This window comes from Narcine bancroftii, chromosome 13, assembly GCF_036971445.1.
Source record: "Narcine bancroftii isolate sNarBan1 chromosome 13, sNarBan1.hap1, whole genome shotgun sequence".
NCBI lineage: Eukaryota > Metazoa > Chordata > Chondrichthyes > Torpediniformes > Narcinidae > Narcine > Narcine bancroftii.
The window spans coordinates 64625914-64645032 of NC_091481.1; the positions used below are offsets into that span (position 1 = coordinate 64625914).

The 19119-nt window shown below is 39.0% G+C and overlaps 1 protein-coding gene across 6 annotated transcripts in view; it reads left to right on the forward strand.

The window, feature by feature from the left end:
• pold1 (polymerase (DNA directed), delta 1, catalytic subunit) overlaps positions 1-19119 on the forward strand; it is a 144446-nt gene that overhangs the window by 64676 nt on the left and 60651 nt on the right. For all 6 annotated transcript variants that reach the window (XM_069909090.1, XM_069909089.1, XM_069909091.1 and 3 more), the window contains 4 exons: positions 2521-2616; positions 5124-5261; positions 8407-8582; positions 17303-17455. In XM_069909090.1, coding sequence (XP_069765191.1) covers positions 2521-2616; positions 5124-5261; positions 8407-8582; positions 17303-17455 — 563 coding nt within the window. The remainder of the gene's footprint in view (positions 1-2520; positions 2617-5123; positions 5262-8406; positions 8583-17302; positions 17456-19119) is intronic.

Here is a 19119-nt window from a genome sequence, read left to right on the forward strand (position 1 = left end):
ACTCCCAAGAACTTACCCTCTCCACCTCTGATCCCCCAACGATCACTGGACTGTACACCTTTGGTTTTCTCCTCTTGAAGTCACCAGTCAGCTCCTTGGTTTTGGTGACATTGAGTGCAAGGTTGTTGTTGGTGCACCGTTCAGCCAGAATTGTTGGAAAAATTGTTTTTTTTTAAATACAATGGTTAAGTTTATTACCTTTGTGAGTTAATTTAAAGAATTCATATCAACATTTGGGGACATCAGAGTATCACACTTTTCTCAGAAGCACCTAAGAGAAATCTAGTGTCACAGGGAGAAGGTGCAAACTCTTACAGATGGCATTGGAGGTCAGGATTGAACCTGGGCTGCTATAAACTGCAAAGCAGCAGCTCTTCTGACTGTGGTGCTAAACTTCTGGAGAAGTTCAAAAATTGGTGATACAGGAGCTGGCAATGTGGCATATTTCAAAAACTGAATGACTCACATTGAGATGGGACATCAGTTTGAGCGGAGTGTGCGAATCCTTTACTACAGAATATTCTGTGGGATGTTTGGGATGTATTCAAAACTAAGATTCAAGAGATTTAGAGAAATATTGAAGGTGAATAGTAAGAGGTTAGTGTGATGTGGAATATTGAGTATAACTTGTTTACGTTTCTCTCTTGTATATGTATCTTCTTGAATATCGTTTTTATTTTGCCCAATCGATAAGTAGAAATTCTGCTTAGCTCACTGGAGAAATATTCTCAGGGTTGTATGTGATGTCATGTATGTACTCTGACAATAAATCTGAACTTTAAATATTTGAATAGACTTACAGGAACGATGGCTATTATTTAGTTGCGCTATTATTGTGAATGTTGTTTTGAAAAACTCACTTTCAATTGAGACCAATGTGGACACAAGAGAATCGGGATGAGGAGCAAAAATACATGCAACTTCCAGCTTTCAATACCTTCTCAACACTGATTCACAGTAAAGTAATCAAGCAAAATTTAGCCAACTGTCAGAAGGTAGAGAATTGGTCATTAATGGGAAAAGTGAATTTCAGACAGGAACATTTGTGGTAATGGCTTGTTTCTGCTAAAGCTGTGACAGCTGTTTGAAACTTCTGAGAAGGGTGCATGACCCACACTTCTGATTCAACCATGTCTCTTGCATATTGACTGTAAAACAAAGGAACTCAAGGTCTCTGAAAGCTCGCTGTATTTTGATAGCTACGTGGATAGGAACATTTTGGAGAAATGCAGGCAAATGGTTGACGTCGATGAGTCGCACCGAATGGTCTGTTTCTCCACTGTGCAAGTCGGACTGTATGACAGATATGACTGCGAGTAGCAGACACAAATACACTCAGAAGTGTAGTTTAGAATTTGATGGCAAGGATACCTATTTTTTGCATTCTAGAAGGGCTCTCTTGTGGCTGAACTTTGCAGAAAGGAGCAGAGTGTTGAAGTACTTTTCTGTTCTGTTTTGCAATGTGGCTATCTGCCCACGGTTACTGACTTCCCCTTTTTGGTTACACTGTAGCTGAGGGGTGCTGCCCAGAGGTTAGAGGGAAAGGAGAGCTCAAACTGATCATCACAGTTGAATGCTACTTGGTAGCTGGCCTCAGATCCAGGTTCTGTTGCTAACTCTGTTCTCAGTTGAGTTTTTTTGGGTGATAAACACAACTGAAGGGAAATGAACAAAAAAGGAGTCTAATGCATGGCAAAAAAAAAAAGGAACTCAGCAGGTGGAGCTGCATCATTGAAAATGGTCAATGGGAATATTGATGTTTCGAATCAAGACTGCTGGGAGATAGGGTGGGAAGGTGAGATGGGGCAAGTGGAGAGTTAGTGAAAAATAAAACATCTTCAATTGATGCTACTTGTGTCCTGCTGAATTTCTCCAGCAGGATCGCTCTTTGCTCCTTATTCCACCAACTGCAAGTCACTTGTAGTTCGAGCCCATGAAAATGTCTTGACTCTTTTTGACGTCTTGAAGTTCAAGCTATTTCTGTTCAGTTCAGATTTGTTTGACACATGTATCAAGAGACATTGAGGCAATTCGTGGCATCAACTAGCTGGTCACTTTTTTTTTCCAGTAGCTATCGGACTTTTGATCCTCCCTTCAGTACCCTGACCATAATCTACTGTATATGTTGGCATGAAAGGCAACCCCCAGAATGTCCACTTAAAATTTAGCTTTTGAGCAATACTCGCTGTATAAGACTAACCCAAGTCTGTCACTTTCTGCTGAGAGCAATAGTCCTTTTCCAACCAAATTCATCCATTTCTGATATTGCTTAATAGATAATCGTGTTTCTTAAGTTGTGTTATGTGGTAATGGAAATTAGTACTTTTAACATCAAGATCTGCTGTCAATTTCTGCACTATTTTCGTACCCATGCCCTAGATTTTGTCATATCTCACTTCATTTTTCACCTCATTCTGTACCATGATTTCTGAGTACACCTTTCTCATTTGTTATTTTCTTTTGTGGCTGTTGATTTGTGCAAGGGAATACATTTGTAGTTAAGGTTCTAATTTCTTCCAGAGTGTCACTGGATTTGGACGACAAATGATTGAAAAAACAAAACAGCTGGTGGAGTCAAAATACACCATTGCAAATGGCTACAAAGCAGATGCTAAGGTAGGTTCTGGTTCATTTCTATGGCAACTTGCATCATATCAGCTGCCATGGAGGGTGTCCCAAAAGCTTGCACTATTCTGTCTAAAGAAACATCAAGCTCATTCCTATTCTTGCATAGTTCAGTTATTCTTTAATCTCCTTGTCAATTCATCAGGCTGGAATAAGTAAATTGATAGATATTCTATCTAATCCTTAAAATATTTTGTATTCTTCCCATTGGCCAGTTCAGTAATCCATGATCTTTGGGTAATTGGTACATTTAATTGCAAAATAAGAAATGCAGTAGGATAGCAAAGACGTACTTTAAAAGTGGCAGTACTCTAAAGAACACTGTACTATAGTTATTTCTGGAAGAGTACAGTACAAAATGAGGTTGTACATAATATTCATAAGGTATTCACAAATCATGATCTATCCAAGTGTGTATGGTGAGAGCTGAGTGGAGGCGCGAGTTAAGTTCTTGTTAACTTGAGTAAGTGATATTGTCATGGCTGTTCTTTATCAGCGCTGTTCCTTATTTTTAGTTAATCCCAGCAGTGCAATATAAACATTGGAAGAAGAGATGTTTGAATAAGCACAATGTGCCAAGGGCAAGGAAGAGAAAGAAAAAGGAAAGTGAAAAAAAGGGGAGGGAGAGAAACAGGAAGTTTTGAGGTTGAACCTGATTCAAGAGGCTAAATGTAATTCAAGTCCATTCCTCAACTCTGAGCGATTTTCATGAAGTCACTTGGAGGCTAAATTAGGCGTTTGTATGTAGCTTGTTTCCAATAATTTCTAACACAAATTCAGTTGTATTTTAAATCCTTTATTCTTAACATAACATATGTAAAGAAGCCTAAAAAATATTCAACTGATAGTTAAATGATACTGAAAACGGTCAATAGAAACTCGCCCTCCTTCAAGTTTCAACTGCCAATGCTGGCCGAAGAACCTCCTTTTAAACGGTGCCAAACTGCCGCATGTGCTCCAACCACCGTGTGTGCTAGGCTGAGCCCAGCACACATGTACACCACACTCCATTTTGCAGCTGCTCACTGCCGGGCCTGAGCCTAGTACATGTGCGTCAACCCAGGACACGTTTGCCCCGGCTGAAACCTCCGCTACTGAGCTAATTGTGCATGCGCAAGTAATGTTATGGCTCCGTAAGCGGTGCCAGGCTACGTGTCGCACGGGAAGAGGCCCATGGATCCTGGGATCCCACTGGCACCTATGACCAAAGCAACATGTAATTAATGAGTTTATGGTTCTTAACTAGTAACGTTTAATATAATGACTCACCCAGTCTGTGTTTCTCAATAACAAACCTTGGAATAGCAATAATAACATTCTTGGGCTCATATTTTTGCAGTTCATAGCTGAGGTGAAGAGGATCTGATCCAGGGTGAACCCGCACAAAGTAGCAGGACCAGATAACATAGTATACCTAGTTAGGTGTTGAGGGACTGTATGGACCAGCTGACTGAATGAGCATCTTTAATATCTTACTCCAGCAGTCCATTGTTCCTGTAGGATTTAAGGCAGCCACTCAACCCAGTGCTCAAGAGAGCAACAGTAGCCAGACTAAATGACTACCATCCAGTGGCACTGACCTTCACGATCCTAAAGTGCATTGAGCGATTGGAAATGGAGCTCATCAGAGCGCACTTCACAGTGACAGTGGACTCATTGCACTTTGCCTATCTGCCAAACCATTCCACAGACAGTGGCCCTCCATTCCATCCTGACCCAACTAGAGAAGGAGGCCTCATACTCTAGGCTGTTGTTCATTGACTTCATTTCAGTATACAGCACAATCATGCCTCAGAGGCTGGTGAATAAACGGTCTTCGTTGGAACACAGTATCCTCTCTGCAACTGGATCCTGGACTTCTTGATTAAAAGACCACAGTCTGTCTGGGTTGGCAGAAAATCCTTAAACCCCATCATACTGAGCACTGGCTGCATGCTCAGCCCGTTACTGTTCACTTTGTTAACTCACAACTGCACTGCCAAGTTCAGCTCCATCAGAATCATCAGGTTTGCGGCCGACACAACAGTCGTTGGCCTCATCAGCAACGATGATGAGTTGCTTTACAGAGAGGAGGTTGAAAGGCTCGGAGTGGTGCAAGAACAACAACCTAAGTCTCATCGTGGATAAGACAAAGGAGATGATTGTAGACTTCAGGAGGATGAAGGGCCACTCCTCATTACATATCAATGGCTCTGTCGTAGACAGAGTGGGGAGCACACAGTTATTTGGCATCCATTTAAGGGATGACCTATCCTGGGCTAACAATTCCTCATTAGTCAGGAGGGTGCATTAGCGCGTGCACTTCCTACGGAGGTTGAAGGGGCCAAGGTTACTAGCCACCATCCTAACAACATTCTAGAGGAGCACACTAGTGTGTCCTGACTGGCTGCATCATAATGTGGTATGGTAGCTGCAAAGCATCAGATTGTAGGGTGATTAAAACCTCCGAGATCATTGGTGTCTCCTGTCTTATTCTAGTCTTGGCTCCCCCTTATTAGGTTATTTATGGTGACACTGATTCTGTGATGTGTAAACTGGGAACGCAGACGGTAGAAGAAAGCATGGCACTGGGTCGTGAAGCAGCTGAATGGGTCTCGAGTCACTTCATTCCTCCTATTAAACTCGAATTTGAAAAGGTGAGTGAAGAGTTTTTAAGTTTAATTTGGTTTAAGTGGGGTAAAGGAATGTTGTGGTTACCCATTTTTGGAACCCTTTTGGATAATAGATGTATGTATTATGAAAACCATTCCATGCAGACTTGTGCTTTGGATTCCAAGTCTGCACTTCCACCATGAAGGAGGACAAGGTCAGCAGATGGCATGCAACCACCTCCTCCCAGCCCAGTGGTTCTCAACCATTTTCTGTTCCCTCACATACCACCATAAGTACGGTAATCCCTTACTGACCATAGAGCACCTTAAGGTGGTATGTGAGGGGACAGAAAAAGGTTGAGAATCATTGCTGTCGCACGTTATCCTTGATTGGCATTGTGACCATTCATTTATCATTTTCTGTAACTCTCGGAGCTTCTTTCCCTACAACGTGAAAGTACCATCACTAGAAACGTATGAAATAGAGGATGACAAAGGCTCTATTATGCTTCCTCTGCCAGACTGCATCTGTTTAAGAAAGTGGCTTGCTGCCATTTTAAGAGTAGTTAGGAATTTAAATAAATTTATTAAATAAATAAGCAAATTTCATCCTTTGCTTTTTTAAATAGCAGTTATTTTTTAAACAAATTAGCCTGTTTTGCCATCAGTAGTAAATATTACCAAGTTCAAAATTTTGTTTGTGTCCTTGGAACTGTTTTGTACAAATAGCTTAAAATAGTGCTGACCTTCATACTTATTTTGCAAGCACAAAGTTGTATAATACAACTATGGAGCACCTTTTATATTTGAAATCCTTTTATTATATTAAAAGGTTAACCATGAAAGATGCTGAAAAGAAAATGGATATTTATTTCAGTAAAATTTTAAGGGATCGTTGTGTGTTTTTCTGAACTAAGAGTAGAGTCATCCATAAAGGGATCCGATCTTTGACTTCAATTGCTCATTCCTGTCGTAAATGTGTTGTCCGTCGATGAATCTGTCTCTGCCTTGAATATGCTTCATGGCTTACCATCCTTGAAATTCTGGGTCAAGAATTCCAAAGGTCTACAAGCCTCTGAGAGAATTTTTTTTTGTCACTTTAATCTTCAGTGACCAACTCTTCATCCTGTCTTTACTTTCTAGTTCATTATTGGGGGAAACTTAATAAAAACATAAAATGCCAGAACTATTCAGCAGGTCAGGCAGCATCTGTGGAAGGGGATACAAACTACAGGTACACAATCCTTTATCCGGAACCCTTGGGGGACAGTGTGGTCCGAATTTTGGATTTTTACGGATTTCGGAAAGCCAGATATAAGCCCACCCGAATTGTGCTGCTGTATCCACCCCCACCCCCTTCCGGTCGCCCTGCTGTCTCCCCCACACAGCCTCACCTGCCTGACTCGCGCTGCCAGTCTCTTGCCTGCCAGACTCGAGGTGCCGGTCTCCCGCCTACCAAACTCGCGCTGCCGGTCTCTCGGCCGCCCAATTCGCGCTGCCGCCTCTCTCCCCACTTGCCGGATTTTGGACCTTTCTGGATTTTAGATGTCCGGATAAAGGATTGTGTACCTGTAATCCTAATCTTAAAGTTTTAAATGTGAGACCCTTAGTCAGGATCTACTGAAGGATCTTCAACCTGAGAAATTGCTTGATCTGCTGTTCTCTGAATTTTATTTTTATGTCAGATTTATGGCATCTGCATTTTTTTCCAAAACTTCACAAGGGGAAACCAAGGATTCCAACAAATGCTGGAATTTCCAGTCTCCTCAAGGAGGGGTCTTACTTTTGTCAGATTTTAGTTCTTCCAAACGCCTGAACAAAGTCATATTTTATCTACAGTGCAGTTCCCATTATCCAAAATTGAATTCTCCAAAATCCTCATTTATTTGAAATTTTTTCGTACCTGAACTGACTTCACAGGTTGAAAAAAAATTCAATCAACATGAACTTAGAACGACGATTGTCCTTGTTTCAGGTAACTTCCTCCCCTCTCTCTTTCCATTTCTTATTTACCTTCCCCTATTGACTTTTCTCTCCAACTCTTCCTCTCAAACTACGTGCCACTTTCTCCCACCTAGAAATGGTCGGAAGAATCCTTTGTCCTGGTGTCATCAAGGAGAGATGCCTCCCGGGGAGGAGAGGGGACCTCAGGTTCCCAGACAGAAGCGGGATCTTGGGCTCAGTGGCTTTCCCTCCTCCCCTTCCCTCCCTGGCACAGTGGGTGCAGACTCTGAATTCTCCCCTCGGCCTACTTTCCCAGTGTGTGTGCAATAGGCAGAGGGGAGGATTTGGAGTCGGCCCTCCGGCATCAGGAGCTTCAGTGACCAGGGAGACAGGAGCCTGGCAGGTCACCAGTGAGTCTTCCACCAACCCAAAAAGCCTTCCCTTGTTCATTGTTGTTGTTTAAACATTGATACAAGCAATTTGTTGTTGGTACTGGGCTGTTTGTAAAAATGAGCAGTTCTGTGAAAAAGAAAAGATCTGAAATAGCCCCAGTCCTGACCATTTCTCTCTCACATTGTGATGACAACTTGTGTTTTTCACACTTTTTTCTGTATAAATTTTCCACAGCACTTTCTTAAAATGCATGCTGACAGATACTTCAAAGTATGAAAGTTGGTACATAATGATTAGGAATATATAATTCCCTTCATAATATTTTAATCTTACATGAGCTCAGGGCTTGAATCTTGTTAATAAAGGTGGGTACATTACAAACAAGACCTAGAATGGGAAAATATGAATGTTGTAGAATTTAGAGTATTGACATTTATGAAAGTTGATTCATATGTGGCCATCAAGAAGAGACTTTGAAACCGATGGCTTCATCAAGTCCAGATCAGCTATCTCAAAGTCTCTTCTTGATGGCCACATATGAATCAACTTTCATAAATGTCACTACTCTAAATTCTACAACATTCATATTTTCCCATTGAAACCAATGGCTTCATCAAGTCTAGATCAGCTATCTCAATCGTATCGAGGCACGTGTAGATAGTAGGAGGACATGAACTCAAACACCAGGTCAAAACCTCTGGTTCAACCTGACAAAAAGGATGGAATTGGTATCCAGAAACTGATTTTATTATGGGAAATCAAAGTAACGAGTTACCAACCCCACTGGAGGAATCTATTTTGATGTTCTTTCATTTACAAAATGGTGACAGCTAATATTAAATCTTTCTTTTAGGTATATTTCCCTTATCTGCTTATCAACAAAAAACGTTATGCTGGTCTATACTTCTCCTCCAACCCAAACAGCCATGATAAAATGGACTGCAAAGGTATAGAGACGGTGAGAAGGGATAACTGTCCTTTAGTGGCCAATCTGATCAACACCTGTCTTCAGAAGATTTTAATTGAAAGGTAAATGTAATTCGTCGTTATTTTCATTCCTTGTGCCACAAGTTTAGATGATTTTCTCATTCACTAAATGCTTACAAAACCTGCCTGTGTTCTACAGATAGAGAGAGAGAGAGTAAAACATTTAACTTGTTATAGATTATTAAAAGCGTTACCTCGTATATTGAAGTCAGAGTCATTTATTGTCGTCTGATTGTACAAGTACAACCCGATGAAACAGTGTCCTCTGGTCCTTGATGCAAAAGCATGCAGACGTACAACCAGATATAATACACATACAGATAAATAATACATATGCAAGACAAGTATTATAGATATTAAAAATAAATAAATATTATTTTGTGCAAATGAGAGTCTCAGATGGTTAGTGTAAGCAGTTCCTTTGGCCATTCAGCATTCTCACTGCCCATGTGAAGAAGCCCTTCCTCAGCCTGATGGTGCTGGCTCTGATCCTCCTCTATCTCTTCCACGACGGGAGCCCTCTTCAGACAATGATCCTGGTAGATGGCATCAGTGGAGGGCAGGGAAACTCTAGTGATCCTGTCTGTCACTCTTATGGTCATGTGGATTGACCGCCGATCCATTTCTCTTCAACAACCGTACCACACTGTGATGTAGCCGGCCAGGATGTTCTCGACAGAACTCCTATAGAAGGTTGACATAATGGTGGCCAATAGCCTTGCCCGCTTCAGTCTTCTCAGCCTTCCTGACTAGTGAGGAGATGTTGAATATGCATGATAGGTCACTAGTTAAGTGAACTCCAAGGAACTTGGTGCTCTTCACTCTTCATTCTCTCTACTACAGAGGTGTTGATGTTTAGTGGGGGTGGTCATTCCTGGTCCTCCTGAAGTCCATCTTCGTCTTGTACACGTTGAGTTCAGGTTGTTACCCTCACACCATTTCATGAGGTTTTCCATTTCTTCTCTGTAGTTTCCATTTGTTGCTGATGAGGCCAACAACTGTTGTGTCGTCTGCAAACTTGATGACACTTTTGGATCTGGCATTGCAGTCGTGGTCAGTAGCGTGAACAGGACTGGCTGAGCACACGGCCCTAAGGCCCTGATATTCTGCTCCTGACCTTGACAGACTGTTGTCTATATTGTTTCTTTATTGCCAACCTGGAAATTCAAGCCAGTGCCAAAAGAAGTAAAAGAGGCTACCTGCCTCTTTTTAGTCTTTTCCATTAGTTGAAGGTTATCCCGATCCTTTTAATTATATCCAACCCCTGTATGTTTTGAATGATGCTACTTCTGCATTCATCTACGAAACAGTGCTTCCTCTGTTGAGAAGCTCATTTCAATATTTATAGATTGGTCTCTGAGATCCTGTACCATGTGCGAGAGACGAATCCACACTACCGTTACTCTGATTTTAATGACATTTGGCACAACAAACTCTGGTTGGTTCCAAAGCTTTGAAGGGACTTGCTGCTCTAGAAGTTTTGAACGTCTTTGTTATACTGGAGAGAATTTCTTTTTTTAAAAAAAAACTTTATTTAATATTTTCAAAACAAAAACTTTTACAAATATAAAAATAAGAACTACAACTATCCCACCCCCCTCAACAAACCCCACAAGGGAAGCATTGAAAAAATTAAAAAAAAACATACAGCAGTTTAAGATATTACTAAATTCATACATTTCAAATAAGGCGACCAAATCTTAACAAAAAAAAATCATAATTATAATGCAAATTATGTTATTTTCTCCATATAAATACAGGACCTCAACTTACTATGCCAACGATTTAATTTTATCTCAATTTCGTCTTTCCAAGAAATCGCATCACATTTACGTGCTACCGCCAATGCTAAACGTAAAAATGCTGTCTGAAACTTATCTAACCCCAAGTCCATATGTAGTATAACTCAACAAAAAAATTTTGGGATCTAACAAGAATTGAATTTTAAACAAATTTTGAAGAAATTCCCTAATTTTATAGCAAAATGATCGAACTTTATCATAAAGCCAAACAGAATGTAAAAATATTCCTACACATAATCCACATCTAAAAAACGACTCTGAATTACTAAATCCATATTTTCTCAATTTCTCAGGGGTTGAATATAACTGATGCAAAAAATTATAATTAATCATATTATATCTTGCATTAAACAATTTATTCACACCATTAAAACACATTATCTCCCAGTCGGCCTGATTAATATCACAAATTAAATAATTTTCCCCATTTAATCCTGAATTTATCTAAATTTATTTTATCCATAGTGTCTTTAACAACACATACATCTCTGAAATAAAGCCCTTATCTGAAAAATGAGAAATCACGAACTCAAATTTCACTAATTTAGGAATTTTCATTTCTCTTCCAAAATGATCTTTCACTAATGATAATAAACAAACAAAGAATTCACTGAAATTCCAAATTTCTCTCTAAGTTGATTAAATGATTAAAAAATTACCCTCTTCAAAACAATCCCTCAATAACTATTCCTTTAATCTGCCATTTTCTTAAGAATCTATTATTCAATGAAAAAGGAATAAATTTATTTTGATATATTGGGACTTGAACTGATATTTTACCTTTTAAGCCTATTAATAAATTCCTTTTGGTCCAAATCTCTAACAAATGTTTCAAAATCGGTACATTATATCTCTGTAATAAAACAGCATTCCATTTAAATACAAATTGATGTGGACAAGGTTCCGATATACCAGCAAATTCTAACCTGGCCCAACTAGGGGGGCACAAAACATCCAACATATGATTAATAAATCTTAATTGAGCTGCTTCATAATAATTTTGAAAATGCAGTAATTACAAACCTCCCAAAGCGTATTTCCAGGTAAATTTATGTATCACTACTCTAGCTAATTTTCCCTTCTATAGAAATTCTCGAACTATTTTATTTAAATCCTGAAAAAAAGATTTCGAAAGAAAACAAGGAATTGATTGAAAAAGATACTGAATTCGTGGAAATATATTCATCTTAATACAATTTACTCGACTTATTAATGACAAAGATAAATCCTTCCATTAAATCAAATCAGCTTTAATCTTTCTCATTAATGGTACATCGTTTAAATTATACAATGATTGAATATTTTCATCAATCATTTTCCCTAAATATTTAATTTTATCAGTTCAACGGAGTTTAGTAATTTGTCTACACTGGTTGTAATTTCCCTCAGAAATTGGTAATATTTCACTTTTGTTCCAATTCACTTTATATCCTAATAATTTGCCATATTGTTCTAAACATTCTTGCAAGTAAATTACAGATCGTTCCAGATTAGCTAAATATATCAAAATGTCATCAGCAAATAGATTAATCTTGTATTCATCATCTACTATCCTTGTATCTCTAATATTCTCATTCTGCCTAATAGCTTGAGATGACTGTTCAATGACCAACGCAAATAGAGCTGGTGACAAAGGACAACCTTGACGAGTTGAACGCGATTATTTAAAGAAAGAAGAGGTTTGACCATTTGTCGCCACCCTAGCAATAGGATTATTATATTCCTTCACCCAACCAATAAAAATGGGGCCAAGCTTGTATTTCTCCAAAACTTTAAATAAAAAATTCCATTTGACCCTAACAAAAGCTTTTTCAGCATCTGGGTTGCTGACGTGAAGCGTTGATCAGTGAAATCACTCTAAGAATATTGTCAGAAGCATATCTATTTTTAATAAAACCAGCCTGGTCAGCATGTACCAATTGTGGTAAATACTTAGCAAGTCTATTCGCCAATAATTTCACTATTATTTTGTAATCCACATTTAATAAAGAAATTGGCCGATATGAAGCTACATTCAAAGGAACTCTATCTTTTTTTGGTATAACCGTTAATATTGCACTTAAACACGAGTCTGGTAGAGCTTGTTCCTGTGTTACTTGATGAAGAACATCCATAAATAAAGAGGACAGATCATCATAAAAAACTTTATAAAATTCAACAGTGAACCCATCATCTCCTGGAGACGTCCCGTTAGGCATTTGTTGAATAACATCCTTTATTTCTAAATCTGTAAAAGGAGAATCCAGTTTCCTCACATCATCTTCCCCCTAATATTGGAAAATTTAGTTCTGACAAAAAAGATTCAATGGAACCATCATCTCGAACTCCCTCAGAAGCATATAATTTCTGATAAAATGATAAAAATTTGTCATTGATTTCCTGAGGTTTAAAAGTAACTGAGTTATCGTTCCTTACAGTGTTAATAGTTCATGATGCTTGTTCTGTTTTCATTTGCCACGTTAAAACTTTATGGACCCTGTCCCCTAACTCACAATCATGTTGTTTGGATCTTTGAATCAAACATTCGAATTGATATGTTTGCAGTGTATTATATTGTAACTTCAATTTATTCAAAGCTGTCTTATTATCCTCCGTACAAGTCCTCTGAAATTCTTTTTTTAAATCAGCAATCTGTTTTTCCAATGACCGAGTCTCTGCCAAAAATTTCTTTTTTTCCTTTGAAGCATAGCTAATAAATTGTCCACGTAAAAACGCCTTCAAAGCATCCCATAAAGTAAAATTACTCTGAACTGTATTCCTATTCAAATCCAAAAAAGAAACAATTTGATCCTTAATGAATTTTACAAATTCTGTTTTTTTCAGTAACATTGCATTTAACCTCCACCGGAAAGTTGATTGAATAACTTCCGCCCAACACAAGAAATGAATAACAATGAATGATCAGAAATTATTCTACTCTTATATTCAGCTTGAATAAAACGAGATTGCAAATGTGCTGATGCCAAAAAGAAATCAATCCTTGAAAATGAATCATGACGAGAGGAATAAAATGAAAAATCTTTCTCAGTAGGGTTTAACCTTCTCCAAACCTCTATCAAATTTAAGTTTTTCATCAAGGAAACCAATTGGACCGCTGATTTTGATTTTTTTAAAGATTTTCGGAGATTTATCCAATAATGGATCTAATACACAATTGAAATCTCCCCCAATCAAAATATTTTCTTTAGCTTGACTTAAAGTTAAAAAAGCTTCAGACACAAATTGTTTGTTATCAACATTAGGTGCATATACATTCATTAAAGACCATTAATTCATTAAAATTCGGCCAACTGATTCCACCAAAGATTCAAGTTCAAATGGTATTTTCTATCCACAAAGAAACCCCCCCTCTCCTTAATAAGAAAAATTAAAGCTCCCCTTGTTAAATAGTCCCTAAATTAAATAGCCACTAAACCCCCTCCCCTAAACAAAGTAAAGCTTATACAAATAAAAGGGTGTTTAAGCATCTAGAGTATAGGGAGAGATTGGACAGATTAGGTCTTTATTCTTTGGAGCGTAGAAGGTTGAGAGGGGATTTAATAGAAGTATTTAAGATTATGAAAGGGATAGACAGAGTGGATGTGGATAGACTATTTCCGTTAAGAGGAGGAAAGATTAAAACAAGAGGACATGAGTTAAGAATTAAGGGGCAGAGGTTTAGAGTTAACATGAGGGGGAACTTCTTTACTCAGAGAGTGGTAGACGTGTGGAATGAGCTTCCGGGAGAAATAGTGGCGGCGGAGTCAATTGTATTATTTAAGAAAAGGTTGGACAGGTATATGGATGAGAAGAAGATGGAGGGTTATGGGCATTGTGCAGGGAGGTGGGACTAGAGAGGGGTGTTTGGTTCAGTGCGGACTAGAAGGGCCTAATGGCCTGTTTCTGTGCTATAAATTGTTATGTTATGTTTTTAAAAAAAAGTAGTTACTCCCCACTTAACTGGGTGTGGAAAGAAATAAAATCCCCCCCACAGGTGGCAGGCGACTTCCGAAAGCTTCAGCGACATCCATCCTTCCAACCGGACATAAAATTATAAGCCTAAATCAGCTCACAGCCCCAATGAATTCAATCGCAAAACTTGTTCCGGATCATCAATATCAATCAAGCTCTTTGACATATTTGTCTTCCCGTTCCCATTTCCATTCTTCTTATCAGGTGTCTTCCTCTTAGGTGAAGAATGCCTTTCAGTAGGCCTGTCTGGCAAAGAATTGGCAAAAATTAAAGCATCACGATCACTCTCAAAAAACTGATTGGAAAGTACCATTAAAAATCTTCAAAACTGCAGGGTATCTAAAAGAAAATTTATAACCCTTCCTCCAAAGCACCTCCTTAGCAGAATTGAATTCTTTATGCCTTTTAATAATTTCTTGACTTAAATCTGGGTAGAAGAAAACTTTATTTCCCTGTACCATCAACGGAGACTGATATCTACGTGCATTTTGGACTACTCTCAAAATAGTTTCCTTATCTTGATACCGAAAACAACAAATCAAAACAGCTCGTGGAGGTTGACCCGGATATGGTTTGCTTCTTAAAGCTCTGTGTGCCCTAATTCCATACGTTCTGGAAAAAATTCCAATCCCAATGCTTCAGGGATCCATTTTTAAATTTTTTTAATTGGATCCGAACCCTCAATTCCTTCTGGAATTCCCACTATTTTAATATTATGCCGGCGGCTTTGATTTTCCAGAGAATCTATCTTCTTCAATAAGTCCTTCTTCTGAATTTCCCATCCAACAAAAGAATCTTCTATTTTTTATTTATTACGATCCACTTGTTCTCTACAAACTTGAAAGGCACCTTCCATTTTCTTAAAATTGTTTTGAACTATATCCACCATATTCAAGCGTTTGTTAACATTAGCTTTAACAACGGAAATATCTTTCTTATCAGAAGAAACTTCTTCACAAATATTATTCATTTTTTGAGTCATACTCATAAATCCATGATCAATCTGGGTAGACATTTGTGCTGACATATTACCCATTTGATGAGCTATAGATTCTAAAATTGTAAAAACAGCATTAAAAGTAGTGTCACTAGTCTCTCCTTGAGGCCGACCTTCTTTCACTTCAGTAACAGTCAATGATTCTTCTTCCATTTCTTCAGTTTGAAAAGAAGTTTTCCCTTGTTGTTCTTTTGATTCTACCATCGATTTTATCACCTTGCTTCTGGTCTGCATGCCTACAGACCCAGTCCCGACATGGTCAGGCCATTGCTGACCAACTTCACTGACGGCCCAAACCCTATCCAGAAGATCTCAGACCCGGGATGCACCACGCATGCCCGGCAATGCCAGGGCCCACACATGCGTATATTCCGATGCGCTGCCTCAGGCCTCTGCCGCCGGGACCTAAAGTGGTGTCGCGCACCAGGCCTGATACTGTAGGCTCTGGCAACTCTACAGCGCGCCCCACATCATGAGCGTGCTGATCAAGATAAGAAGAAAAAATTGGAAGCCTGGCGCCATCTTGCAAGGGCTCGGGGTAATATTTAAGTGAGCTGGAGTGCGTTGCTGCTTAGGTGGTTGTCCAATCAAGTAGGCCTGATTTCTTCTGTACTCTTAAAAGGAAGTTTCTTCTGAATCTGTGCTTTCGATTTCTTTGTATTAACAGCCATTGTAATCTTTTAACATCTTCAGAGCAAACTTTCAAGACTTTTTTAAGTATTTTAATTCAGGTATTTATTAGTCCAACTGGGGGAAGACGAAATTACACTTCTTCTTCCTTCGCCATCAGGCCACACACCCCCCCCCCAGAGAGAATTCTTGATCAATGAGGTTTGTGCAGTTGTTTTCTCCTAACCTTGCCATAGTTGCCTAAATGATATTGATGATATCATAGAACCTTTTCTGACTTGCTGTAGAAGGGGCAAGTGGAGGAGGAAGGAGTAGGGGATGAATGGGAAGAGCTGCTAACACTGAGAAATTGGGTGAACCCTGTGGGTCAGGCAGTATTCATAGAGAGAAATATCTAGCCAATGTTTCAGTTTGGGACCCTCTATCACAGTGGTTTTCAAACTGCCCTACTAAACACATACCATCTTTAACAATTCCTATGCCAGAAGTGCTCTGTGATTAGTAAGGGATTGCTTGCTAATGTGAGTGGAAAGAAAAAGTTTGAAAACCACTGTTTTAATTGTAATGGACTCGTTATGTGTACGGTTTCAGAACTCCGAAGGAAATGGGCCAATGACAATTTTTCCTCAAGCCAAATATTTCAGTAACAATGAGATCTAGAGCAGTGGTTCTCAACCTCCCCTTCCCACCCACATCCCACCTTCAGCAATACCTTGCTAATCACAGAGCCCCGATGGCACAGAGATTGCTTCAGATGGAATGTGAGGTTAGGGGGCAGTTTGAAAACTACTGCTCTGTCGAGGCACAATTCATCTTCCAACAAGTTGCGATAAAGGCTCTTAACAAAAAACATTAACTGACTTATTGTATACTGTGGATACTGTATGACATGCTGAGTCTCTAGCATTTCATAATTTGTTCGATTCCAGCATCAACAGTTCTTGTGTTTCTCTGGGGAACATTTGAAATTGAGCAAGCATGTACAGTAAAAGTTTGAAAATCCAGTACGATTTTCTGGATTCTCGGGCAGTACTTTTAAAATTCAAATTTAAGGAGAAATAAAATAGAGAAGAACAGGTAAATTTTGATAGTTTATGCCTTAGCAAATACAATGTGCTTCATTTATCAAAATGAGCAGTTTTAGAGAAAAATAAAGTGGTAATTTGTTGCTGCTGTGCATCTGCAGCACTTGCGCATGCACGCACACACACACGAAAGTCTGCTAAATTTAAAAAGTTTGACAGTTTTTAGAAAGTTCAGGCTCTGGATTTCTGGCATCCAGATTTTTGGACTTCTCCTGTAGAAAATAATTAGTTTGGTAAAGAAGGTAAAAATAAATCTGCCGACCAAAACTTCAGTGGTGATATCTGTATATTCAACAGGGATCCAAGTGGAGCTGTGGAGCATGCGAAGGACGTTATCTCTGATTTGTTGTGTAATCGGATTGATACCTCACAACTTGTGATTACAAAGGAGCTCACACGTACAGCTGATGAGTATGCAGGGAAGCAGGCACATGTGGAGCTGGCAGAAAGGTAGAAAGCATGCTTATTTCTCTTTCTCTGCACCTCAAGTTCCTTTGAAGATGTTTAGTGTTGCTGGGATCTGTTTTTACACACTTTCGCAGCCCTCCAGAATATTGCTCAAATGTTATTCATGCAGGAGGTTGTGTGGTAAGTGCAAGCAGGTTATTGGGAATGCAGCCAATTCCAGTTCCCTTCACTATGTATAACCAGTGGTTATACTTCGTGAGGAGTCTGAGCAGGTTTGGTATGTCACTGAAGACTCTTGTAAACTACTACAGGTGTACCGCTGAGAGCATTTTGGTTGGTTGTATCACTGCCTGTTATGGAGGTGCCAACTCTCAGGAAGAAAATAAATCCAGAGGCTTGTTAACTCGGCCTGTGACGTGACAGGCAACAGGCTTCACTTTATTGAGGACATCTACATGAGGTGGTGTCTTAATAAAGCAACCTCTATCCTCAAAGATCCCTACTGCCATGCCCTCTTCACTCTGCTACCATCAGGAAAAAGGTCCAGGAGCCTAAAGAAGAGTACTCAGTGGTAGAAAGACAGCTTCTTCCCTGCTACCATCAGATTCCTGAATAATCAATGAATCATAGACACTGCCTCACTTTTCATGCACGATTATATTTACTTTTTTATAGTAATGTTGTAAGATGGTTATAATATTAACGTTTGCAGTAGGACGCTGCTGCAAAAACAGTGAATTTCATGACTTGTTCATGACAATAAATTCTGATTCTAATTCCTGACACCCATCCACCAGAATTACCAGCAAGGATCACTGAATAACAAGAGATGCAAATCTGCTTTCTATTATCTCCTTTAGCTTGATTGGTTGAACTTTTTAGCCTGTGCCCCAAATGAGATTTGGTAACTTCATACTGACCATTTGATTGTAATTGGGATCTCTTTGGTGTTGAGCAAGTCTTGATCAGCCGTTGGCCAATGACACCATACTCTTATCTGTGTCAGAAGATTGCATCAAAAAGTCTTGGATTCAATTGGCATAACAGAAACATAAACACAATGATGTTAGGAGATGTTAAACTGAAGTCTTGTATGCTCTCCTATGTCAATTTGAAAATTTATGCGGCACGAAAAGGAGTGAGGGATTTCTAATCAATTTATATAATTTAATAAAATCTTAAAATTACAGATTATCTCATTGTTGCCATATTTCTAATTTTTGAACCTTGCTGTGAGCAAATTGGTAGCGGCTTGCTGCATCACAATGGCGAGTAAGCATCAAAAAGTAAGGTATTCTGCATGAAAGAGATTTTTATAAATCCAAGTCCTTTTGTGTGGTATTGAGAAGCACTGGAACTTCCCAACAATCTCACAATTAAACCATTTGCCCATGACAAAACCTCAATTGAAAGAGTATGTTACCATTCCTGGTTTGGATACAGACATATTTGTCCTTTGCACAGGAATATTGCATTTGGAAACTTGTTTTGTTTCCGGCAAGTTGGTAGAATCGTTGACCTGTATCTTGCAGGAAATGCAGAAATAGCAACTTGCAGCTGCTGTGTGACCTCGCCTCAAGACCAGAAGCCGTTGCGCAAAAATTAAAAAAAGTTGCTTTGAGATAAAATTGCTCAGATTTCCTGTGACCTAAGCAAATTTTTTCTTAATATTAACAGTATAGTAGAAGCTCAAATCTCTCAAGTTT